Here is an 18,968-nt window from a genome sequence, read left to right on the forward strand (position 1 = left end):
TGATCTGCAGTACCGTTGGGGCACTACACAAGATCTGTCCATCTTCTTTCTCCATTCTTATCTCTCATTTGTCTTTGATACGATTTCATTTGGATATTCTTTCTGAAAATATTGAAGCCTGCCTGGGTGGACCACTTCGGGGGCCGATTTTGAGTTTGTGTTTCCACACAAACTGTCTTTGTAATCTTGTTTCTAATTATATTAGTATATCCTATACTCAGACGTGTCAACGTTTTTAAAAGATTTTTAAGTCACTTTCTGATCATCTGAAATTGCATTGCTAGTAAACTGTATGGTTGCTTGTTACGAAATGTGTGAGTGCTACTGACCCAAACGGGCTGCCTACGAGTTTATGTCTACACGAACTCTATTTTCTTTCTTTTATTTTTTATAGCAAACTCACGCCGGTCAATATTTTATGACTTGCATCTTCAGTCGACATGCACTGGGCCCGCCCTTTTCGTGGTTCTGTCAATTTAATGTGCATCAACAGGAGATTGATTATGGGCAATTTTTTTTTACCCGTTTCGGATTTCCTTTTCTCTACATTCGCATGAAATTGTATTGACATTTATTTTCAATGACTGGAACTCAAGTCTCAAAAAGAAGTTTGAAGATAGATCTAAAATGGATATAAGCTTTTTTTTTAACACGTTACTTTGTCTGGCAAGTCAAAGCCTTTAAAAAGTTACGCAAATAGATCCCAGAGAAATAAGGACTACAAATAGCTGTGCAGCTGTAACGTAGTCTATAGGTTGATAGTAATATGTCAAAACACTTGATTCTTTCTCAATTATTAATAATTTAGCTACATTTCAACACCGGCTACGCCAGTTATTACATGTTTTTTTATTGAAACTTTCACAGCTTTCCGAACTCTCACATAATTTTCTGACAGGAACCCCCCCCCCTCTTTTTTTAAAAATGTTCAATGACACAGCCCGCATTTCGTCGTTTCCCAAATATACGTTTTTGAATGGTAAATTGTGATATCTGTAACGTTCCATTAAAACAATTCACTTTATATCGCCTTTCTCCGCACACCTACTCTTGGTCCGGGAATATTCCTTTTCCTACCGCCCCCCCCCACTTTTTGAATATGTTTATTTGGCACATCGTTTGGTTGGCTCTATAGACTGTCGTCTCAATGGTCACTAGTTCAAACCCTGCCCACCGCCAATGCCCCGCCCCTCTTCTTTCGGGGCGTTGTTTGGACTAGGCTGTAATAATTGTTTTTTATTGGTGGTAACAAATTTCGAAAACTGGTTAGTTATTCCTGAGTCGTTGTGCTGGCCACATGACACCCTCGTTAACCGTAGGCCACAAAAAAACAACAGATGACCTTGACATCATCTGTCTTATAAACGTCAAGGTCTGAAAGGAGAACTTTACTCTTTTTGTTTTAACTTATTCCTGGAGTAGACCTAGGGTAAGAAATAAAAGAGTAAGAATTTCACGTTCTTAAAAATTAACACCCCCCCCCCCTTTTCCCCAAAACAGCGTTATGCAAAGAAAAAAGATCTAGATTAATAGGCCCTCGTATTTACTGTGAGAATTTGTTGGATTTATAAAACTGTGTTGCCCATTTGCTTTGCTTAAAGATATCCAATTGCTGTCAAAGTTCTAGGGAAAACAAAACGTCATAGCCGTTTTCGAAATACTCGTCCAGTTTCCCTTTTTTTTTTTTTTTGGTGGGGATGGAGGGATGTGGGTTCAAGCTAAAATAAGAAATTGTAAAAAAAATAAAAGTTATTTAAAATACACAGACTTATTTGCTACGTTCCAAAGGATTTCTTTGAAAACACCACATTTTCTTTTGCTCATCAGAAAGCACCAATGGACATACCCCTATCAACGCTGACGACGCTCAGGAAAGTAAAACACGCTGGGATTGGTCCAACCGGCAGAGCAAGCTCGTGATTGGAACGTTTGTCTCAATGATTATAGCCGTCACGTGGGTGTCTTTCAGTCAGCTGGTCCACAACATCACAGAGATGCCAGATATCAAAGCACCATTCACCATCACCTATATCTTCATGATCTGCCCCATCATCATGTTCCCAGCATACCTTTGTTTTGCCCGCCTTGCCAAAGCAGAACCCGCCAAAGCAATATTTAGGTAAGCGCTCTTCATTTGAAATAGATAAATTTACTCCATTCATTCAACCAAAAAAAAAGTGCATTTAAAAAACAAACAAAATTATAAAGTTTCGTTGAAGAAGACAAGATAAAGCCTAATACTTTGGTTTAATGAAGAAACAGGGGTGACGTCTGTTACAATATGTGAGTCAAGGAAACGTGACGTTTTCATTTTGTCAAAATTAGCACATGGACCCCTAAGTGGAAAAGCTACATAAATGTATAAGTATACTAGTTATAAAAGTTAACAAAATACATATTGTCGAAGGAGTGTTCACTGAGGTTATAACTTTTGTTAAATAATTAATTTTGTACAAATTAATTAGGCCTACTTGAATGAGGTTGATGAGATTTTGATGAGTGTGTTTATGCCCGGCAGAACGTGCACTAATTTCTAGTTTGGTTTCTTTGATTTGTGATGAGGTTCGTGACGTCACTGAACCCACGTGGTACCCAATAAGAAGACGGGGAAGCAGTCAGCAATCTCTGTGCCATGACCCATATTGCAGGATATAAAATCAAGAATATGTTTTTGTAACCAGAACTTGCAGTATCCTTTTCAGGGGCGGACTGGCTATATGGGCAAACGGGCAAATGCCCGGTGGGCCGGTACCAAATGGGCCGGTTTGGTCGCGAACAAAGAAAAAATCATTTTATTTCAATGCAGACAACTTAAAAAAAAATACAGCAGCGAGACACAGATGCCAGAACACGTTTCCTTTTTTTTTTTAAATTTATTTATTACTCCTAATTTTGTTTGAAATTCAACAAGAATTTAAAAAAAAATGTTCACTATACACTGTAGCCTACGTATTATCATTTGCAAAACTTTAGACCGTACTTTTTGCTATGCACGAGCGGCATTAACTTCAACACTTCTTTGATGTCTTTGAGGCTGTGTTTGGCCTAATTATTTTGCTGGTCGGCATATACGTTTGATGACACTCCCTTTTGTTTTTTGCGCCTTCCCTCCCCCGTCTTTTGATCGTTTCATTGGCAGTTAACGAAAAAGAGGGATGAGAGAGGTTAAGTTAGAAAACATTGATATAACGCAGAAAAACAATTGGGGCGACAATTAGCTCTTTAACGGATAAAACAGATACCAACACGTATAGAACTAGAGAGAAGGCTGACACACTCGCCAAGAGTGGGAGAACAAATTCACAATTAAATTGCACTCGATCCAGAAGAAATGAAGAAACTAATAGTAAATAAAATAAATGAGAAATGGACACGCTCTCATGCGAATCACAAGAAAGATGATGCCTATTATAAACTGTAATCTTACGACTCAGGACCGGACACAATAGAATGAGACAACATGTCCTTCAAAACTGTTCACTTTACCATGAGGCCCGTACAATACACTGGCCCCAAAACACGCCAATAGAAAGGAAACTCTATGGAGAGCTCCCTGATTTGGAAACCACCGCGCAGTTCATCTCATGTATTGGTCTGTCATCTGAACGTTCCAACATAACAATGAGAACGAGGAAAAAGAAGAAGCTCTTTAACACTAGGCCCCTACTTAATAGGAATCAACTTTAACACACACACAGAGCCACGAAATTGCAAACCACTCAACTTATTCACAGCTCAATATGAGATTTGTACAGAAAAAGTAAGTTTCCTTTTTGTTTATTTTAATAACATCGATCTAAAAATACTACACTTAAGGCTTACAAAAAAAAAAAAAAATTAATTTTAAAAAGACAAATCTAGATCTAAATCATTTTTTTACTATTATAATTAATGGCAAACTTTTGTTTAGTATGAAGTCATTGATAATGTATAGGCTTATAGTGCTGTCCCCATCCGATACTCAATGAAAGGATCTACATAGTCACATATAGAAGTTAATTCGGTTCGGCTTCTCTACTCAACACTTTCTAATCTATCAATAGAGATTTATGCTTAATTTAAAAACGTACATACTGTATTGGTAGACTTTGTTATAATTATAGGCTACTCATTAATACAGCACAGAAAGTGACAGATGTATCACCAAAGATCTATCTAGGATGAACATAATGACTCTCTGTACCACAACTTATCCAACATTCATATTCCTGTAGAGAGTACTGTAGAGAGTCATGTAGAGAGTACTGTAGACACCAAGCGACTATGTACACGTTAACATTCACCGGTGAAAGTCGACACTCGACAGTCTCCGATTTCGTTGTACTACGGTTACAGCCTCACAGACAAAAAAAAGTATTTTGCTTTTACAATAAGAATTTTAAAAACAAACAATAAACTTTTTTTTCTTGGCCTGTCTATGGTATATGTATATCTGCCCTGGCCTATAGTGCGCACTAAATGAATAACAATAGGGTTGTGCAGAAAAAAAATTGAATGTTAATTTGAAGCATTTTTATTTCATGAAGGTTTTCTCGGAGGTTCTCGTGAATCTATTTGAGTCCAAACATGAATGTAAAGTGTAGGGGGGAGGGGGCCACACTGACACTCACCACCCATAGACTACAACGACATGCATCAATTTAGACGTAGCGGTCATAAGACAAAACAGACAGGCCATGCACATGCACGCAAAACACGTCCACAACTTAGGGTTCCACGCATGCGTCAATACCACATCCTAGGCCCGTTATTTGAACAGACAGACAGGTAGAAGACAGACAGGTAGAAGACAGACAGGAAGAAGACAGACAGGTAGAAGACAGACAGGAAGAAGACAGACAGGAAGAAGACAGACAGGAAGAAGACAGACAGGAAGAAGACAGACAGGAAGAAGACAGAGGAAGAAGACAGACAGGAAGAAGACAGACAGGAAGAAGACAGACATGAAGAAGACAGACAGGTAGAAGACAGACAGGAAGAAGACAGACAGGTAGAAGACAGACAGGAAGAAAACAGACAGGTAGAAGACAGACAGGTAGAAGACAGACAGGAAGAAGACAGACAGGTAGAAGACAGACAGGTAGAAGACAGACAGGTAGAAGACAGACAGGAAGAAGACAGACAGGTAGAAGACATACAGGAAGAAGACAGACAGGTAGAAGACATACAGGAAGAAGACAGACAGGTAGAAGACAGACAGGTAGAAGACAGACAGACAGGTAGAAGACAGACAGGTAGAAGACAGACAGACAGGTAGAAGACAGACAGACAGGCAGAAGACAGATTGTTAAAGACACAGCCAGACAGGTAGAAGACACACAGGCAGTAGAAGACTCAGACAGATTGGTAGAGGACAAACAGAACGACAGACAGACAGGTAGAAGACAGACAGGTAGAAGACAGACAGACAGTTGGAAAACAGACAGACAGGTAGAAGACAGACAGGTTGAAGACAGACAGACAGTTGGAAAACAGACAGACAGGTAGAAGACAGACAGGTAGAAGACAGACAGACAGTTGGAAAACAGACAGACAGGTAGAAGACAGACAGGAAGAAGACAGACAGGTAGAAGACAGACAGATAGAAGACAGACAGGTAGAAGACAGACAGGTAGAAGACAGACAGGAAGTAGACAGACAGGAAGAAGACAGACAGGTAGAAGACAGACAGGTAGAAGACAGACAGACAGGTAGAAGACAGACAGGTAGAAGACAGACAGACAGAAGACAGACAGACAGGTAGAAGACAGACAGACAGAAGACAGACAGACAGGTAGAAGACAAACAGACAGGCAGAAGACAGATTGTTAAAGACACAGCCAGACAGGTAGAAGACACACAGGCAGTAGAAGACTCAGACAGATTGGTAGAGGACAAACAGAACGACAGACAGACAGGTAGAAGACAGACAGGTAGAAGACAGACAGACAGTTGGAAAACAGACAGACAGGTAGAAGACAGACAGGTAGAAGACAGACAGGAAGTAGACAGACAGGAAGAAGACAGACAGGTAGAAGACAGACAGGAAGAAGACTGTCAGGTAGAAGACAGACAGGTAGAAGACAGACAGGTAGAAGACAGACAGGTAGAAGACAGACAGGAAGAAGACAGACAGGTAGAAGACAGACAGGAAGAAGACAGACAGGAAGAAGACAGACAGGAAGAAGACAGACAGGAAGAAGACAGAGACCTTTAGCAGACAGACAGACAGGCAGAAGACAGACAGGAAGAAGACAGACAGGTAGAAGACAGACAGGTAGAAGACAGACAGACAGAAGACAGACAGACAGGTAGAAGACAAACAGACAGGCAGAAGACAGATTGTTAAAGACACAGCCAGACAGGTAGAAGACACACAGGCAGTAGAAGACTCAGACAGATTGGTAGAGGACAAACAGAACGACAGACAGACAGGTAGAAGACAGACAGGTAGAAGACAGACAGACAGTTGGAAAACAGACAGACAGGTAGAAGACAGACAGACAGTTGGAAAACAGACAGACAGGTAGAAGAAAGACGGGCGGAACACTAGGCTCATAATCACTAGGTCCCCACTACTGAACAATTCTAGCACGCACTCCAGGACACGAGAATACGCAACGGACGTGAATAACTTCTCTTTTGAAGGACGGTCTGTGATTCATAAGATTTAGAAGACAGAAGACAAATTATTTAATTTAAAAAAGACAAATCTAGATCTAAATCATATCTTTTTTACTATTATAATTAATGCCAAACTTATGCTTAGTATGAAGTCATTAATGATGGAAATTCTTATAATAATTATAATAATTTATAGGCTTATAGCGCTGTCACATCTATATTTAATGAAAGGAGATTTATATTTTCAATAAAGGGTCATGATATATTCATATACAATTCGCGTTTTTGAGAATGTACTTGTAAGTGCCTCTCTAACCGTTCTGCATTCTCTTCTTTTAATGGAATGGGTTGCCTGAGTCAGCCAGGAAAACCAATGACTTAGCATATTTTAAGTCACAGATCAACATGCAATGCGTAGGACGTAACTATCTTATTTTTTGGAGAAGCGCCTGCAATCTATAAGTAATACCAAAAAAGTTTCAAATTCATTAAGGCTGCTATTGTAGTGTTTATAGTTTTCAGACTACATGCATGTAAAATAAAATAAAAAATAAAATATAAAATACATTATTTAATCCTACGCAAGCATACATCCAGTTTTCGATGAGTTATCAAACTATATATATTTTGAAGAGAATTAGGCTTACACCTATGGGCGTAGCCGGGAGGAGGGGGGGGGTTCAAATCATCACTTGCCTCAGATCTCATAGTCTGAAAAGGAAACTTTACTTAATGCCCCAGTGCAGCCAACTTAAGTAAACTACAGTCACCGAATTTCCTAAGCGTAGCCAAAAGGAGTTTTGTGGTTATCCCCCCCCCTTTCCAATACAAAAACTAAAGCAAAACTATAGTTACCATTTTCTACCAGTCTCTGGACTCCATTTATTAAGTGCAGTGAATAGCAGATTTGGTTTATGAATTTTTTGCGGAAGAGTAGCAAGCTAATTGCACTGTAGATAAGCTACCTCAGAATATGCATTTTTTTAAAGCTTAAAATAACGGAAATAATGCTTGGATCTGGGGCGAAGCCTCGGACCCAGCTGGGGGAGCGCTGACAGCCTAGCTGTTCTTGGTGGTGTGTACTGTCTTTCCACTAATTAAAAGAAGAACCTACTCTAGGCTCAACAAAAACGCCCGAAAGAATGAAAAGTCGGAATGTAATGAAGATTAATTACATACATATACATTGCAGAGGGGGGTAGAAAAAATCCCCCCCTTCACCGAAAAACGCCCTGACGCCATTCATTTGTGGGCCGGTTTATATGGTAATGCCCGGGCCGATTCTGATACCCAGTCCGCCCCTGATCCTTTCCAAACATTGTTTGTTTGTTTTTAAATTCACATTTTAGACATTTCAGTAAGCTGCATCTGTGATTGAGAAGAGGTGAGTTATTCACGAGAAAAAGAGTTCAATACCATAGACAATATATAGTCAATGTTCAATCCGCAGTCGGGTATGATCCGTGTGAAGAATGTCCTGAAATCTTCGGTTTAGGTCGTCATAGAATAGTACGTCATAGACATATCGAGACATATTAAACAGTAGTAAGGGGGCGAGCTTATTGCTGTTCAAATAATGCACTCGGATAAACTGGCTTTTAGCGAGGAAGTTATTTTCATTGTTTACAATTTTCTGCTGACCTTTTTCAGTCGTCTCGCTGTCCCAAGGGAGAGAATAAACCAATATATCAAGTGGGGTAGGGACGATAATCATTCATTTGATCATATTAGAGGTTGAGGAGTTAATCATTCATGTAATCATATTATAGGGAGGTTGTGGAGATAATCACACATAAAATCGTTAAGAGTTTGGGGAGATAATCGTTCTTATAATCGTATTAGAGGCTGAAGAGTTAATCCTTCATATGATTATACTAGAGTTTGGTGAGATAATCCTTCATATAATCATATTAGAGGTTGGGGTTAATCATTCCTATGAACATATTAGAGGTTAGGGCAGATAATCATTCATATACTCAAATTAGAGGTATTATCTGAAGCCGCCCAACACTTATCGGCGTGGGAGCCTATACATTTCCGACACACCAAGGGTTGTTATCTCCGCGCAAAACAATCGTGGAGACCAATCGAACTGAGTCTTGACGGATTTATTCTGCAGTGTGGGGATCAGTTTCTAGGGACCGGATGGCACAGGGACCGGATGGCACAGGGGCCGGTTGGCACAGGGGCCGGTTGGCACAGGGACCGGATGGCACATGGGCCGGATGGCACATGGGCCGGTTATAGCCTTGGAGACGTGGTTTGGGCAACATGGATCCGTTCCTTAGTAACGCAATGTTTCTCAGTTCTTACAGCTCACTCTGTCTGGTACAAATCTTGTACACATGATTTCTCACACTTCACATTCTGAGATCAACTTGAAACTGCACAATGATTTAACTGTCGAGAGCAACACATGAATTAATAATCAATTACTGGTAATTAGTGGTAATTAATTAGTTTTACTTTATAAAGAAAAAGGAAGATAATTATTGCAGCATTGAGAGTATGATTTCCCTTTTATAATATTTGTTTTGTTTGTTTGTTTTATTTTGAAATATATTTAGCTAGTTATAGTCTAGTCAAAGAGCTTCTTTTTTTTTTTTTTACATTTCTGACACTTGAATTATCTTGAACTTTTGGGGTTCGCCCAGAATGTTTCTTCCCACCACTAGAAGAATCTTTATGTGGAGTGTTTGAAAGCCGTTACCGTTTTAATGACAGCAGCTAAACCAAATATTTTGGAAGCCATTTCCTAGACCGCAATTACAATTGGCATTTACTGACATTGGGAACACATACATCTAGAATTCTAGATCGACTTGTAGGCCCTAACAGTCCCTAATGCTTGCTTTTAAGCATAAGTTCACAATCTATTACCATCTGTTTCACAACAGAAAAAAAGATTTTCTAAATCTGTCAATAAATTAGTTATTTTTTTTCATTTCATGTGAATGTAAAATGTGCAGAGCCTTGTTATTTATTTGAAACAAAATGTGGCCGAACAGTGTCACAGCTTTGTTTGAGACTGGTGTTGTTGGCACATCAGATTTTTAAAAATTTTCTGTCTCTAAAGTAACGGACCACCTGCATGCTAGGACGTGTTTATATAGAAACACACTGACGAAACGCAAGTGTTGAAAGCAATTTGTTGAGGAGCTCAATATCTTTTAGCTCAATCCAATGGGGAAAAAAAGCTCTTCACCGATGAACAATATTTAGGCTACATCAAACGCATATCCCTAGAAATAATTCAAATAAATAGTAAATTAGTCTGATTGGCAGAAGTTATCACTATTATTGAATTAACACAGTTGACAATGAATATTGAACACAGTTGACAATGAATATTGAACACAGTTGACAATGAATATTGAACACAGTTGACAATGAATATTGAACACAGTTGACAATGAATATTGAACACAGTTGACAATGAATATTGAACACAGTTGACAATGAATATTGAACACAGTTGACAATGAATATTGAACACAGTTGACAATGAATATTGAACACAGTTGACAATGAATATTGAACACAGTTGACAATGAATATTGAACACAGTTGACAATGAATATTGAACACAGTTGACAATGAATATTGAACACAGTTGACAATGAATATTGAACACAGTTGACAATGAATATTGAACACAGTTGACAATGAATATTGAACACAGTTGACAATGAATATTGAACACAGTTGACAATGAATATTGAACACAGTTGACAATGAATATTGAACACAGTTGACAATGAATATTGAACACAGTTGACAATGAATATTGAACACAGTTGACAATGAATATTGAACACAGTTGACAATGAATATTGAACACAGTTGACAATGAATATTGAACACAGTTGACAATGAATATTGAACACAGTTGACAATGAATATTGAACACAGTTGACAATGAATATTGAACACAGTTGACAATGAATATTGAACACAGTTGACAATGAATATTGAACACAGTTGACAATGAATATTGAACACAGTTGACAATGAATATTGACTTATTTCTACTAGCAATGACCCCGATTTCTTGCATTGTTTTCCTATTATAGTTTTCCTAAAAGACTTTTTAGATGATTTCGTTATTCTAGGACATTCAGTTGAAAGTTATTTTGAATTCTTTTTCTAGTGACCCACGCATTTATATACAAAAATATATATTCGAGGACTTCCCTAAGTTTCGGTCTGACCCAACACATAAACAGCTTGACCCCTCATATGACCAGGGTTCTGTACACGCTTGTAGACGATATGTAGTCGAGCTTCACAAACAGAAGTAGTATTAATAAGTGATCAGAACATTTTACCCAGACTAGAAATCCTTATGCTGGTTAATCGATTGATTATTGTTTCTACTCTACAGAGAATGTTTAAACGTGTACAAAGGCAGCGATGACTTCCACAAAATTCCCTTTCTCTGGAAGTCCCTGATGTTCTGTTTGATCTCAGCACTCACCACACACACATACATCCGCGCCATGTACAAGCTGGGCGCTGCAGACTGCACGGCACTCTTTGCAGCCAATCACAGCTTCGTTTACTTGCTGTCTTGGATTGTACTCTTCGAGAAGTTCATTGCTCTGAGAGTAAGTAGATGTTAGGGCCGGATTGAAGCAAGTGGAGGCAGGATATTTGTGGAAGCCTCTATACTGTTTGGAAAGCCAGAGGCGTAGCTAGGGTGAGGGGAGGGAGGGAGAAATTGGAAATCCCCCCGGGCCACCACTGGGGGGGAGCAAATGAGTGTTTTTTACATTAAATATTACGCAAAATGCAGGGGCCCACAAAGAGGTCAAGCCAACAGGGCCCCCAAATGATATCGAATTCTTAGCTACGCCACTGTGGAAAGCTTTAATTAAATCCACTTATTATTAATAACACTTGGATCTAAAGAAAGACAAAGAGTGGTGGTAAAATTTATCTCATTTTCCTTCTTGAAAAAAATTAATATGCATATTTTAGTAAAATAAAAATACTTTAAAAAAAAAAAAGAATATTTTCGAGGTAGCGTTAAGGACCTGACCTGACGGACTGCCTTATATCCAAAATTGCATGTATAGATTACGAGCACGTTTCAATATTAAAATATCGACATAACTTTCAGTGTGTACACCTCTCTTCTTTTTGTATTGTCAGAGATAATGTGGTGGTTGTGAAAGTTTTTAGTTCACAGTTTCTGATATTCGTGTTGAAAATATTGAAACCTGCCAGAGAGTGGACCTTTTCAAGGGTCTATTCTGAATCAGTGTTTACACACAAACTATCTTTGTAACCTTGTTGACTTGTTGTATCTTGTATTTAGTTTTACCCTAAGGGCGTTTGTAGAATTACCATAATTAGATGCTTTTTGTTATAAAGTATATCAACATTTGGCATTTTAATTTACAAGTTTAAATCTAGGGAACAATTTGGTTGAGATTATTACTTACTAGTTTTATACTCTATCTGTTTTGTCCTCTTGGAGTTTCTTAACACATTTTTTTTATTTAATAGTCCATTTCAATTAGCAAATAATGTTTTTCCAAAACTCAAGGGAAATATGAGGTTACAATAAAACCTATAACAAGATTCTAGAAGATAGAAGATAGGATACTAAAAATGTTAATCCTTTTTTTATTATTATTATTATCCACAGATATTAGCCATGATTTTTTCTATAACGGGGATTGTGTTATTTGCATATGTAGATGGCTTTGGCAGTTCTGCCATGTTTGGAGTCGTCATGGGAGTAGCCTCGTCTGCTGGAGCTGCGGTATATGGTGTAAGTATTTTATATGTTTTCAGGGATATCTTTTGCTTTTCAACCGTTTTTTTTCTAAATTTTATGCTAATTGTTCATTTGGGAGCACATGGTTAAGAGCTTGGCTTCTGGACCATGGGTACTGGGTTCGAATCTAGGGGAAGAATGGCATTTTGAATTTCGGGATTTTTAGGGTGCCCCTGAGCCCGCCCAACTCTAATCGGTACCTGACTTAAGTTGAAGAAAGAAAAGGCGGTTGGTCGTTCTGCTGGCGACATGACACCCAGCTCGTTAACAGTTGGTCTAAGAAACATGATTTTTTAATATGCATTAAAGTGAAACATAATTTAAAACAACAATTAATAAGTAGTTTTTCATATTATCGCATGAACAACAGTGCAGCTAGACATCACCAGGACACTAAGTTAAAGGAATATTTTTTTAGGCTTTGAATAAGAGATTGACCCTTTACAAACAATTAGATCAATTAGATAATCATTATAAGACATCATTTAGGCCAGGTTCATGTCTAACTTTAACTTCACTTTGTCTGCTGGACCGTTGGGGCAGTACACAGGATCGGTCAACCTTCTTTCTCCATTCTTCTCTGTCATTTGCCTTTGATATAATTTCATTCTGATGTTCTTTCTGAAAATATTGAAACCTGCGTTTTTACCTGCCTGGGTGGACCACTTCGGGGGCCCATTTTGAGTTTGTGTTTCCACACAAACTGTCTTTGTAACCTTGTTTATTTATGAGAATATGTTTTCATCCCGTTCCGTAGAGTTCACATGCCTTTTAATTGAATTTTTTTGACACCCTTAAAATTTAGCAGTTTTGTTGTTGTTGTTGTTGTTTTTTATGTGACTCTTGATACTCTGGACTTCTAAAAAAGAGCAACTTGATAAGATCTTCCAGATTTTAATTCACAATTTTGTGGTAATTGTGTCTGTCAAATAAGGGATATATCTGGAAATAAGGGATATGTTTAAGTAGGCCTATTATGAAATCCACAATTGCAACTTATTGTTTTGTTTATTTCACCAGGTTCTGTATAAAAAATTTATAGGTGATCCGACGAGTGCTCAGGCTGCGTTCTTTGTTTCTGTTGTTGGTAAGTATAAGTATCGGTAATGAAAACATAATTTAGAGGGCTAATTGGTGGCATACTACCAGCTCAACCTGATGTAACAATATTATATTGTTTAAGGAACAAGGGGGAAACATAATTCTAAAAACAATATGCTTTAAAGATTATTTTTTTTTAAATATGTTTATGGACATCTTTAAAGGAATAAAGGGAAAACATTTGAGATTCAATATTTTATGTAATAACATGTTTGTAGAGTATGCTCTCCAGACTGTCATCACCAAGGCCGGATTTTGGTATGTGGAGGCCCCGGGGCAGGATTTTGTGGAGGCCGTTACAATAGTTTGAAAGCGTTAATAAAAATCCACTTATGAATGGTTATATCCATATAAATGTTATATTTTAGAGTTTTGAGTTTTAGACACATCGGCACAATTTACGCCATGTCGTGCCCGTTATATTTTAGAAGGATAAAATTGAGTTCTTGTAAATTTAATCTCACTTTCCTTTTAAACAAAATTTAAAACGCATATTTTAGCTTTAAAAAGTGTATAGTATATATTTTTTTAACTTGTGGAGGTTAAGGTCCTTGGCAGACACTGTCCTGAATCCGGAGCTGTATTTACTCATTCCCAGCATGCTAGAAACGTAGACTTCTTGATTACGACATTTTTTGACAGCCGTAAAAGTGCTAAAAAAAATGTTAGAAAAAAAGTTTCTTTAATGAAACATTAAATTCGGATATATTTTTATCTCTTTTGTCGAGCCCCTTTCTTGTTAAGTCCCCGGGGCTGTAGTCCCTCCTGTAAATCCGGCCCTGGTCATCACGATAGTCCTGGGTTTGTACCTTTCCAGAGGCCGTCCTGCAGGAGATCTGAGCTAGTTCCTGACAATCTTTACTTATGAATAACTTACAAATACGTATTTATTATACAAGTAGCAATGTCCTTGTTGATTTGTTTAGATTGTTATGGCTTTAGCTTCAATTGTCTTGTGGACATGATCTCTCCCCCTTTCTATTTCGCAAAAAGTCGATATAGTTATAAGCATGGACTTAATTTTATCACTGAGTATGTCTACAACCATCCTGTCCGTGTTCTAATGTTTGTAGTTACAATTAATGCATATTTTAATCAGATTTATATTCCCAGGACTTCTTTCCTTGTTGTTGTTATGGCCCTTGTGGTTGTTGCTGTATTTTCTGGGATCAGAGCAAATTGATTGGAGTGTTCTCCCTTGGGGAACAATACTTCCTAGCGCTTTCTTAGCAACAGGTAGTCAGTGGCTTTTTTTTTTCCATTTTACGCCTCGTTTATGTATGATACACACACACACACACACACACGCGCGCACACACACACACACATATACATACACATATATATATATATATATATATATATATATATATATATAGGTATATATTCAATCACACACACCAAATGCATTAATTCCATTTACAATTAAGGCTAAACCAGAAAGACTATCAATAATAATTATTAATAATATTTTTTAAGAGAACAAAATTGTATGTCATCATGTTAGCCAAACATTATAGTCTAGTGAAATGTGGCCGAAATTGTGGATAAATTATTTCAGAAAAGCTTAAAAGCATGGGGGTGGGGTGAAAGGAGGAAGGGAGTAAATATGTGAACTAGCTTCACTTTTGATTTCATTCGCAAAAGAAAAAGCTTTTTTTAAAACAAAGTTTATCAACTCACTCTGTCTGTCTAGTAAAATGTTTGTACACGTCATTTCCCCCACACCCAATCTCGATCAAGGTGAAATTTGCACACTTATTTCTTTCACCTGACAACACAAGAAGCAATCATTTTAAAAATTAGATGAATTGCTAATTAACTATTGGTAATTAATTATTTTGTTTGGTATTGAACAAGGGAAAGAATTTGTACTTAATTGAAGTGGTAGTATAATCTGAATTACTCCCCTTTAAACTGTGTAAAAAAAGAAATAGGTGGCCGCTTTAAAGTTTGAAACTAACAATAAATAGCTATCAAACCTTCTATTTCCATGAGAACTACCCTGGCACAGTTCTTTGTATGTTAGCTACAGAAGGCTTTAATAGGCTTGAGCCCTCAAGTCTGAATTTAGGTCGTTCCAACTTTTTTTTATAAATGCATTTAAAAATCGATCACTGTAACCTTTACACAGATATCGCCCCACCCTTTCTAGACAAGTGTTACGATCATTAGCACATTGAGAAAGCTAATTGCACTTAACAAAAAAAAAATTTGTTAAAAATATTTATAAACGCACAGATTTATTATTGTTAGTCTAGTTTTTAGATCTATTACCGATTTGACTGCTCCAAATTAATTGATACAACTACTCTTAATATAAGCTTTGTTTTTAAAAGAAAATGATCTTTTTTTCTTTTATTTATGCACAGTTTACTGGGGGACAAAAGAATGTGCTATACAGCTGACATACCAGTTTTTTATTGGCCTTGGGTTAGTGCTGGCCATTCCAATTTGCTCAGGTAACAGAATAGCTTTCTCTGTAGTTGCAAATATTTAAGTGTCTTACATAAAAATATGTTAACTCTCTAGAGAAAAAAAAAAGATATGTCAAGTGTTTAGAGATAGCTTTACTTACAAACTATGTAGGTCTAAAGATTTAGTACTTTTTCTTAATTACATGAAACGTGGAATATATTGTATTCTCTGAGACAAATATGTTTATGCATCACATCACATACAGATTTTGTTATAAATGATTCTGATTTAAAATTTGCCTGTAGAAAATTATGTTTTACTGAAATTTTTATCAATCTGAGTATTTGCCATCAAAATTACTTTTATAAAATGTTGACAACCTCTCCGGCACAGAAATAAAAAGATACTAATGTAAGAATAGTTCTTGTCATTATCTCCCTTTTACATTTTCAGTGGCAGACAAAGTGTGGAAAGAAGAAGAATTCCCAGGAATGAAAATTGCTGCTCTTGTTTTAATCACCATAGGGGTCGTTCTAATTTTGCTGCCAGAAAACTGGCAAGAGTACATCTGTAAACACGTTAGGAGCAAGCCCAGAGATACTGAGCAGCAGACTATTGGGAACAGCACGACCCTCAGGGGTCGCCTCAGCCGCACCTCGTACATGTGATGATTTATTGTTGACTAGTATATTAGCTAATTATCTGATGTTGAGAGACACTGGTTTTATTATGAATGTCAATTCATTCAACTGAGTACAGCTGTATTGCTGATATGTGTTTTCGGAGAATTCATTTAAATACTTTAAGTTGTTGGATTTAAAAACAAGGAGTAGGGTCATTTCTAAAGAACAAACAAAGCTTCTTTTTTTTTTTGAACAGATAAATCCTCAGGGGCTAAAACCAATGCTAAGACCAAGTCGTGTTCTGCAGTGACTACGCTTACGATTCTTAGGATACCCAGCTCTGCTGGTAGAAATGTGAATGTAACTGGTCAATCAGAGTTTCACTTAATAATCTAATTATCCCCTCAGCCGAAAACAAGTCGCCTCAACTTTAACATGCCTCAATGAAGAACTGAATTGAACTGAATTGCAATTATAACTGACAGGGTGGAAAACTTTCACTGCCTCAACGTGACCATTATCTAGATCTGCCAACAGTTCTTTGTTTTTCCATCAATGACGCATTTCTTGCACAGTAAGTTCACACAACAACAATATCTTGCCAACCACAGATTTCCACTCTCATGGGAAGGTCACTGATTAATTATGCATGTATGCAATAAAAAAGAAGGATTTGAAAAAAAGAGAAACACTTATTTGAACTACCATAATTTAAAAAAAAATTATTAAGTTGATTTTTTTTGTACAAAAACTCCATTTCATCATAAACTGAGTAGTCAGAGACAATATATTTGGCATTTTTAGTCGACTACTTTAAAATGCTACTTTTGGAACTGACTGGTTTATTTATCTGCTCTAATAGTAAATGGTTGAGACTAATAACTATCAGTTTGACTTTTTTTGTTTGTTTTTGTTTATACTTTGAAAAGTTTTGATTGTCAAATGTCTTTGTTTCAATGTGCATATCTTTGGTTTGAATCTAATTTTGTTCCAAGGCTTTGTTTAAAAACTTTAGAGACATCAGCTGAGACAGTGGACAGTGGAGTTTGTCTTGCAGTTTCATTGCATCCTTTGAAGTAGAATCTTTCTTTTCGAGGCTGCCTTTTACAATGGAAGAAAATGGACCTATCTTCCACTGCTTCTTTTTAATTGATGGCTACGGACAGTAGCTAAGGACTGATGCATTGGAAATAAAAATGTAATTCTTTATGTTTTTGATATTTGAGTAAATGGCATTGTCCTTTGGGCCACTTTCAATGACTACTTTCAGATCAGTCCAGTTCATAAGTCACACTAAGCGATATCTTCGTCTCTATGTAACCTCAGCCTTGAACTTAAAGCAGGCCTACCTTTGTAATACAAGCTTTATCAACAGGAAAACTGTCTGCAAGTTTCTCTACAACCCATTCCTCAGGGTACTGTTCATGAAGAAATCGAATCTGTTCTTTTGATGACAAAGTTAAAAAGTTATAGGGATCAGTTGTTGTTTTTTTCTTTACCTTGCATAATACAGGGGTTTTTTTTATTGATTGATAATACTTCATTTAGCATTATATGTCCAGTATATCGAAATTGCTTTTCCACAATAATAACTTTCATTTTCTTTCTGTCAATTCTTTTTTATTACGAAAAATTGTCAAAAAAGTAAAATGTTAAATAGGCCTACTTTGTATAGAATGATACCCTCTAGTCCATGTAGACTGTATAAGAAAAAATAAAGCTTGTAGGATCAGAAACTTTTTGAAATATTACAAAAAAAATAGCTCATATTGAAATCTCTTTTCACTATCTTTGATTAAAACATAAAATAATACATTGCAGAAATATGACAAGTTTGTAAAGAATTCTTTCATGAACAGGTGTTTATTTATTCAACGCTTTTTAAAAGCAACTTGTTACTCAGAGCTCCTGTGGATCAATGATATGTTAATTTGGGTTTTCAGACATAATGCTAACATTAAAGAGTGTATTTGTTGATTAACACAAAATTACGATGACCTCCTTTGTAAGGCTTTTTCCTCCTTTTTGCCCTCCCCTGGGTGTGTAGGGTATCTGGTAACCCTATTCAATGTAATTTTTTTTTTTTTTTGCATATGCATGTACAGATCTCAGACCTTGAGTAACTGCTCAATGTTTATAGCAACAATGTCAAAAGTTTTCATTTTTTTTTTATGTTGTTGTTGTTTTACATATATGCTATTTACCTATGTGTCATGTCAAAGTGTGAATTTTAAATAAAGGGTTTGTGTAGCATATATATTGAAGTGCTTTTACTTTGAATTAAAATAGATTAAATCTATATAGTCTGCTATATTGTTCCTATAGGCTTTAGAATAAAAATATGTCCTTGGCTAGGGGCACTTTGTATTGTAAAACAATGTTTTAAATCAAGTTCAAATGCTATGAATTCCAAAATACTAGATTTAAAAATCAAAATT

At 36.7% G+C, this 18,968-nt stretch overlaps 1 protein-coding gene across 2 annotated transcripts in view; it reads left to right on the top strand.

Moving 5' to 3' along the window:
- Window positions 1–17,187, top strand: part of LOC106055553 (putative thiamine transporter SLC35F3) — a 70,197-nt gene extending 53,010 nt beyond the window's left edge. For both annotated transcript variants that reach the window (XM_056016342.1, XM_056016343.1), the window contains exons 3-9: window positions 1,828–2,119; window positions 10,988–11,210; window positions 12,257–12,382; window positions 13,409–13,475; window positions 14,603–14,725; window positions 15,862–15,951; window positions 16,361–17,187. In XM_056016342.1, the coding sequence (XP_055872317.1) occupies window positions 1,828–2,119; window positions 10,988–11,210; window positions 12,257–12,382; window positions 13,409–13,475; window positions 14,603–14,725; window positions 15,862–15,951; window positions 16,361–16,575 (1,136 nt within the window). In that variant the 3' untranslated portion in view covers window positions 16,576–17,187. The remainder of the gene's footprint in view (window positions 1–1,827; window positions 2,120–10,987; window positions 11,211–12,256; window positions 12,383–13,408; window positions 13,476–14,602; window positions 14,726–15,861; window positions 15,952–16,360) is intronic.
- Window positions 17,188–18,968: the final 1,781 nt, after the last annotated feature.

Source organism: Biomphalaria glabrata, chromosome 17 (assembly GCF_947242115.1).
Source record: "Biomphalaria glabrata chromosome 17, xgBioGlab47.1, whole genome shotgun sequence".
Classification (NCBI taxonomy): domain Eukaryota; kingdom Metazoa; phylum Mollusca; class Gastropoda; family Planorbidae; genus Biomphalaria; species Biomphalaria glabrata.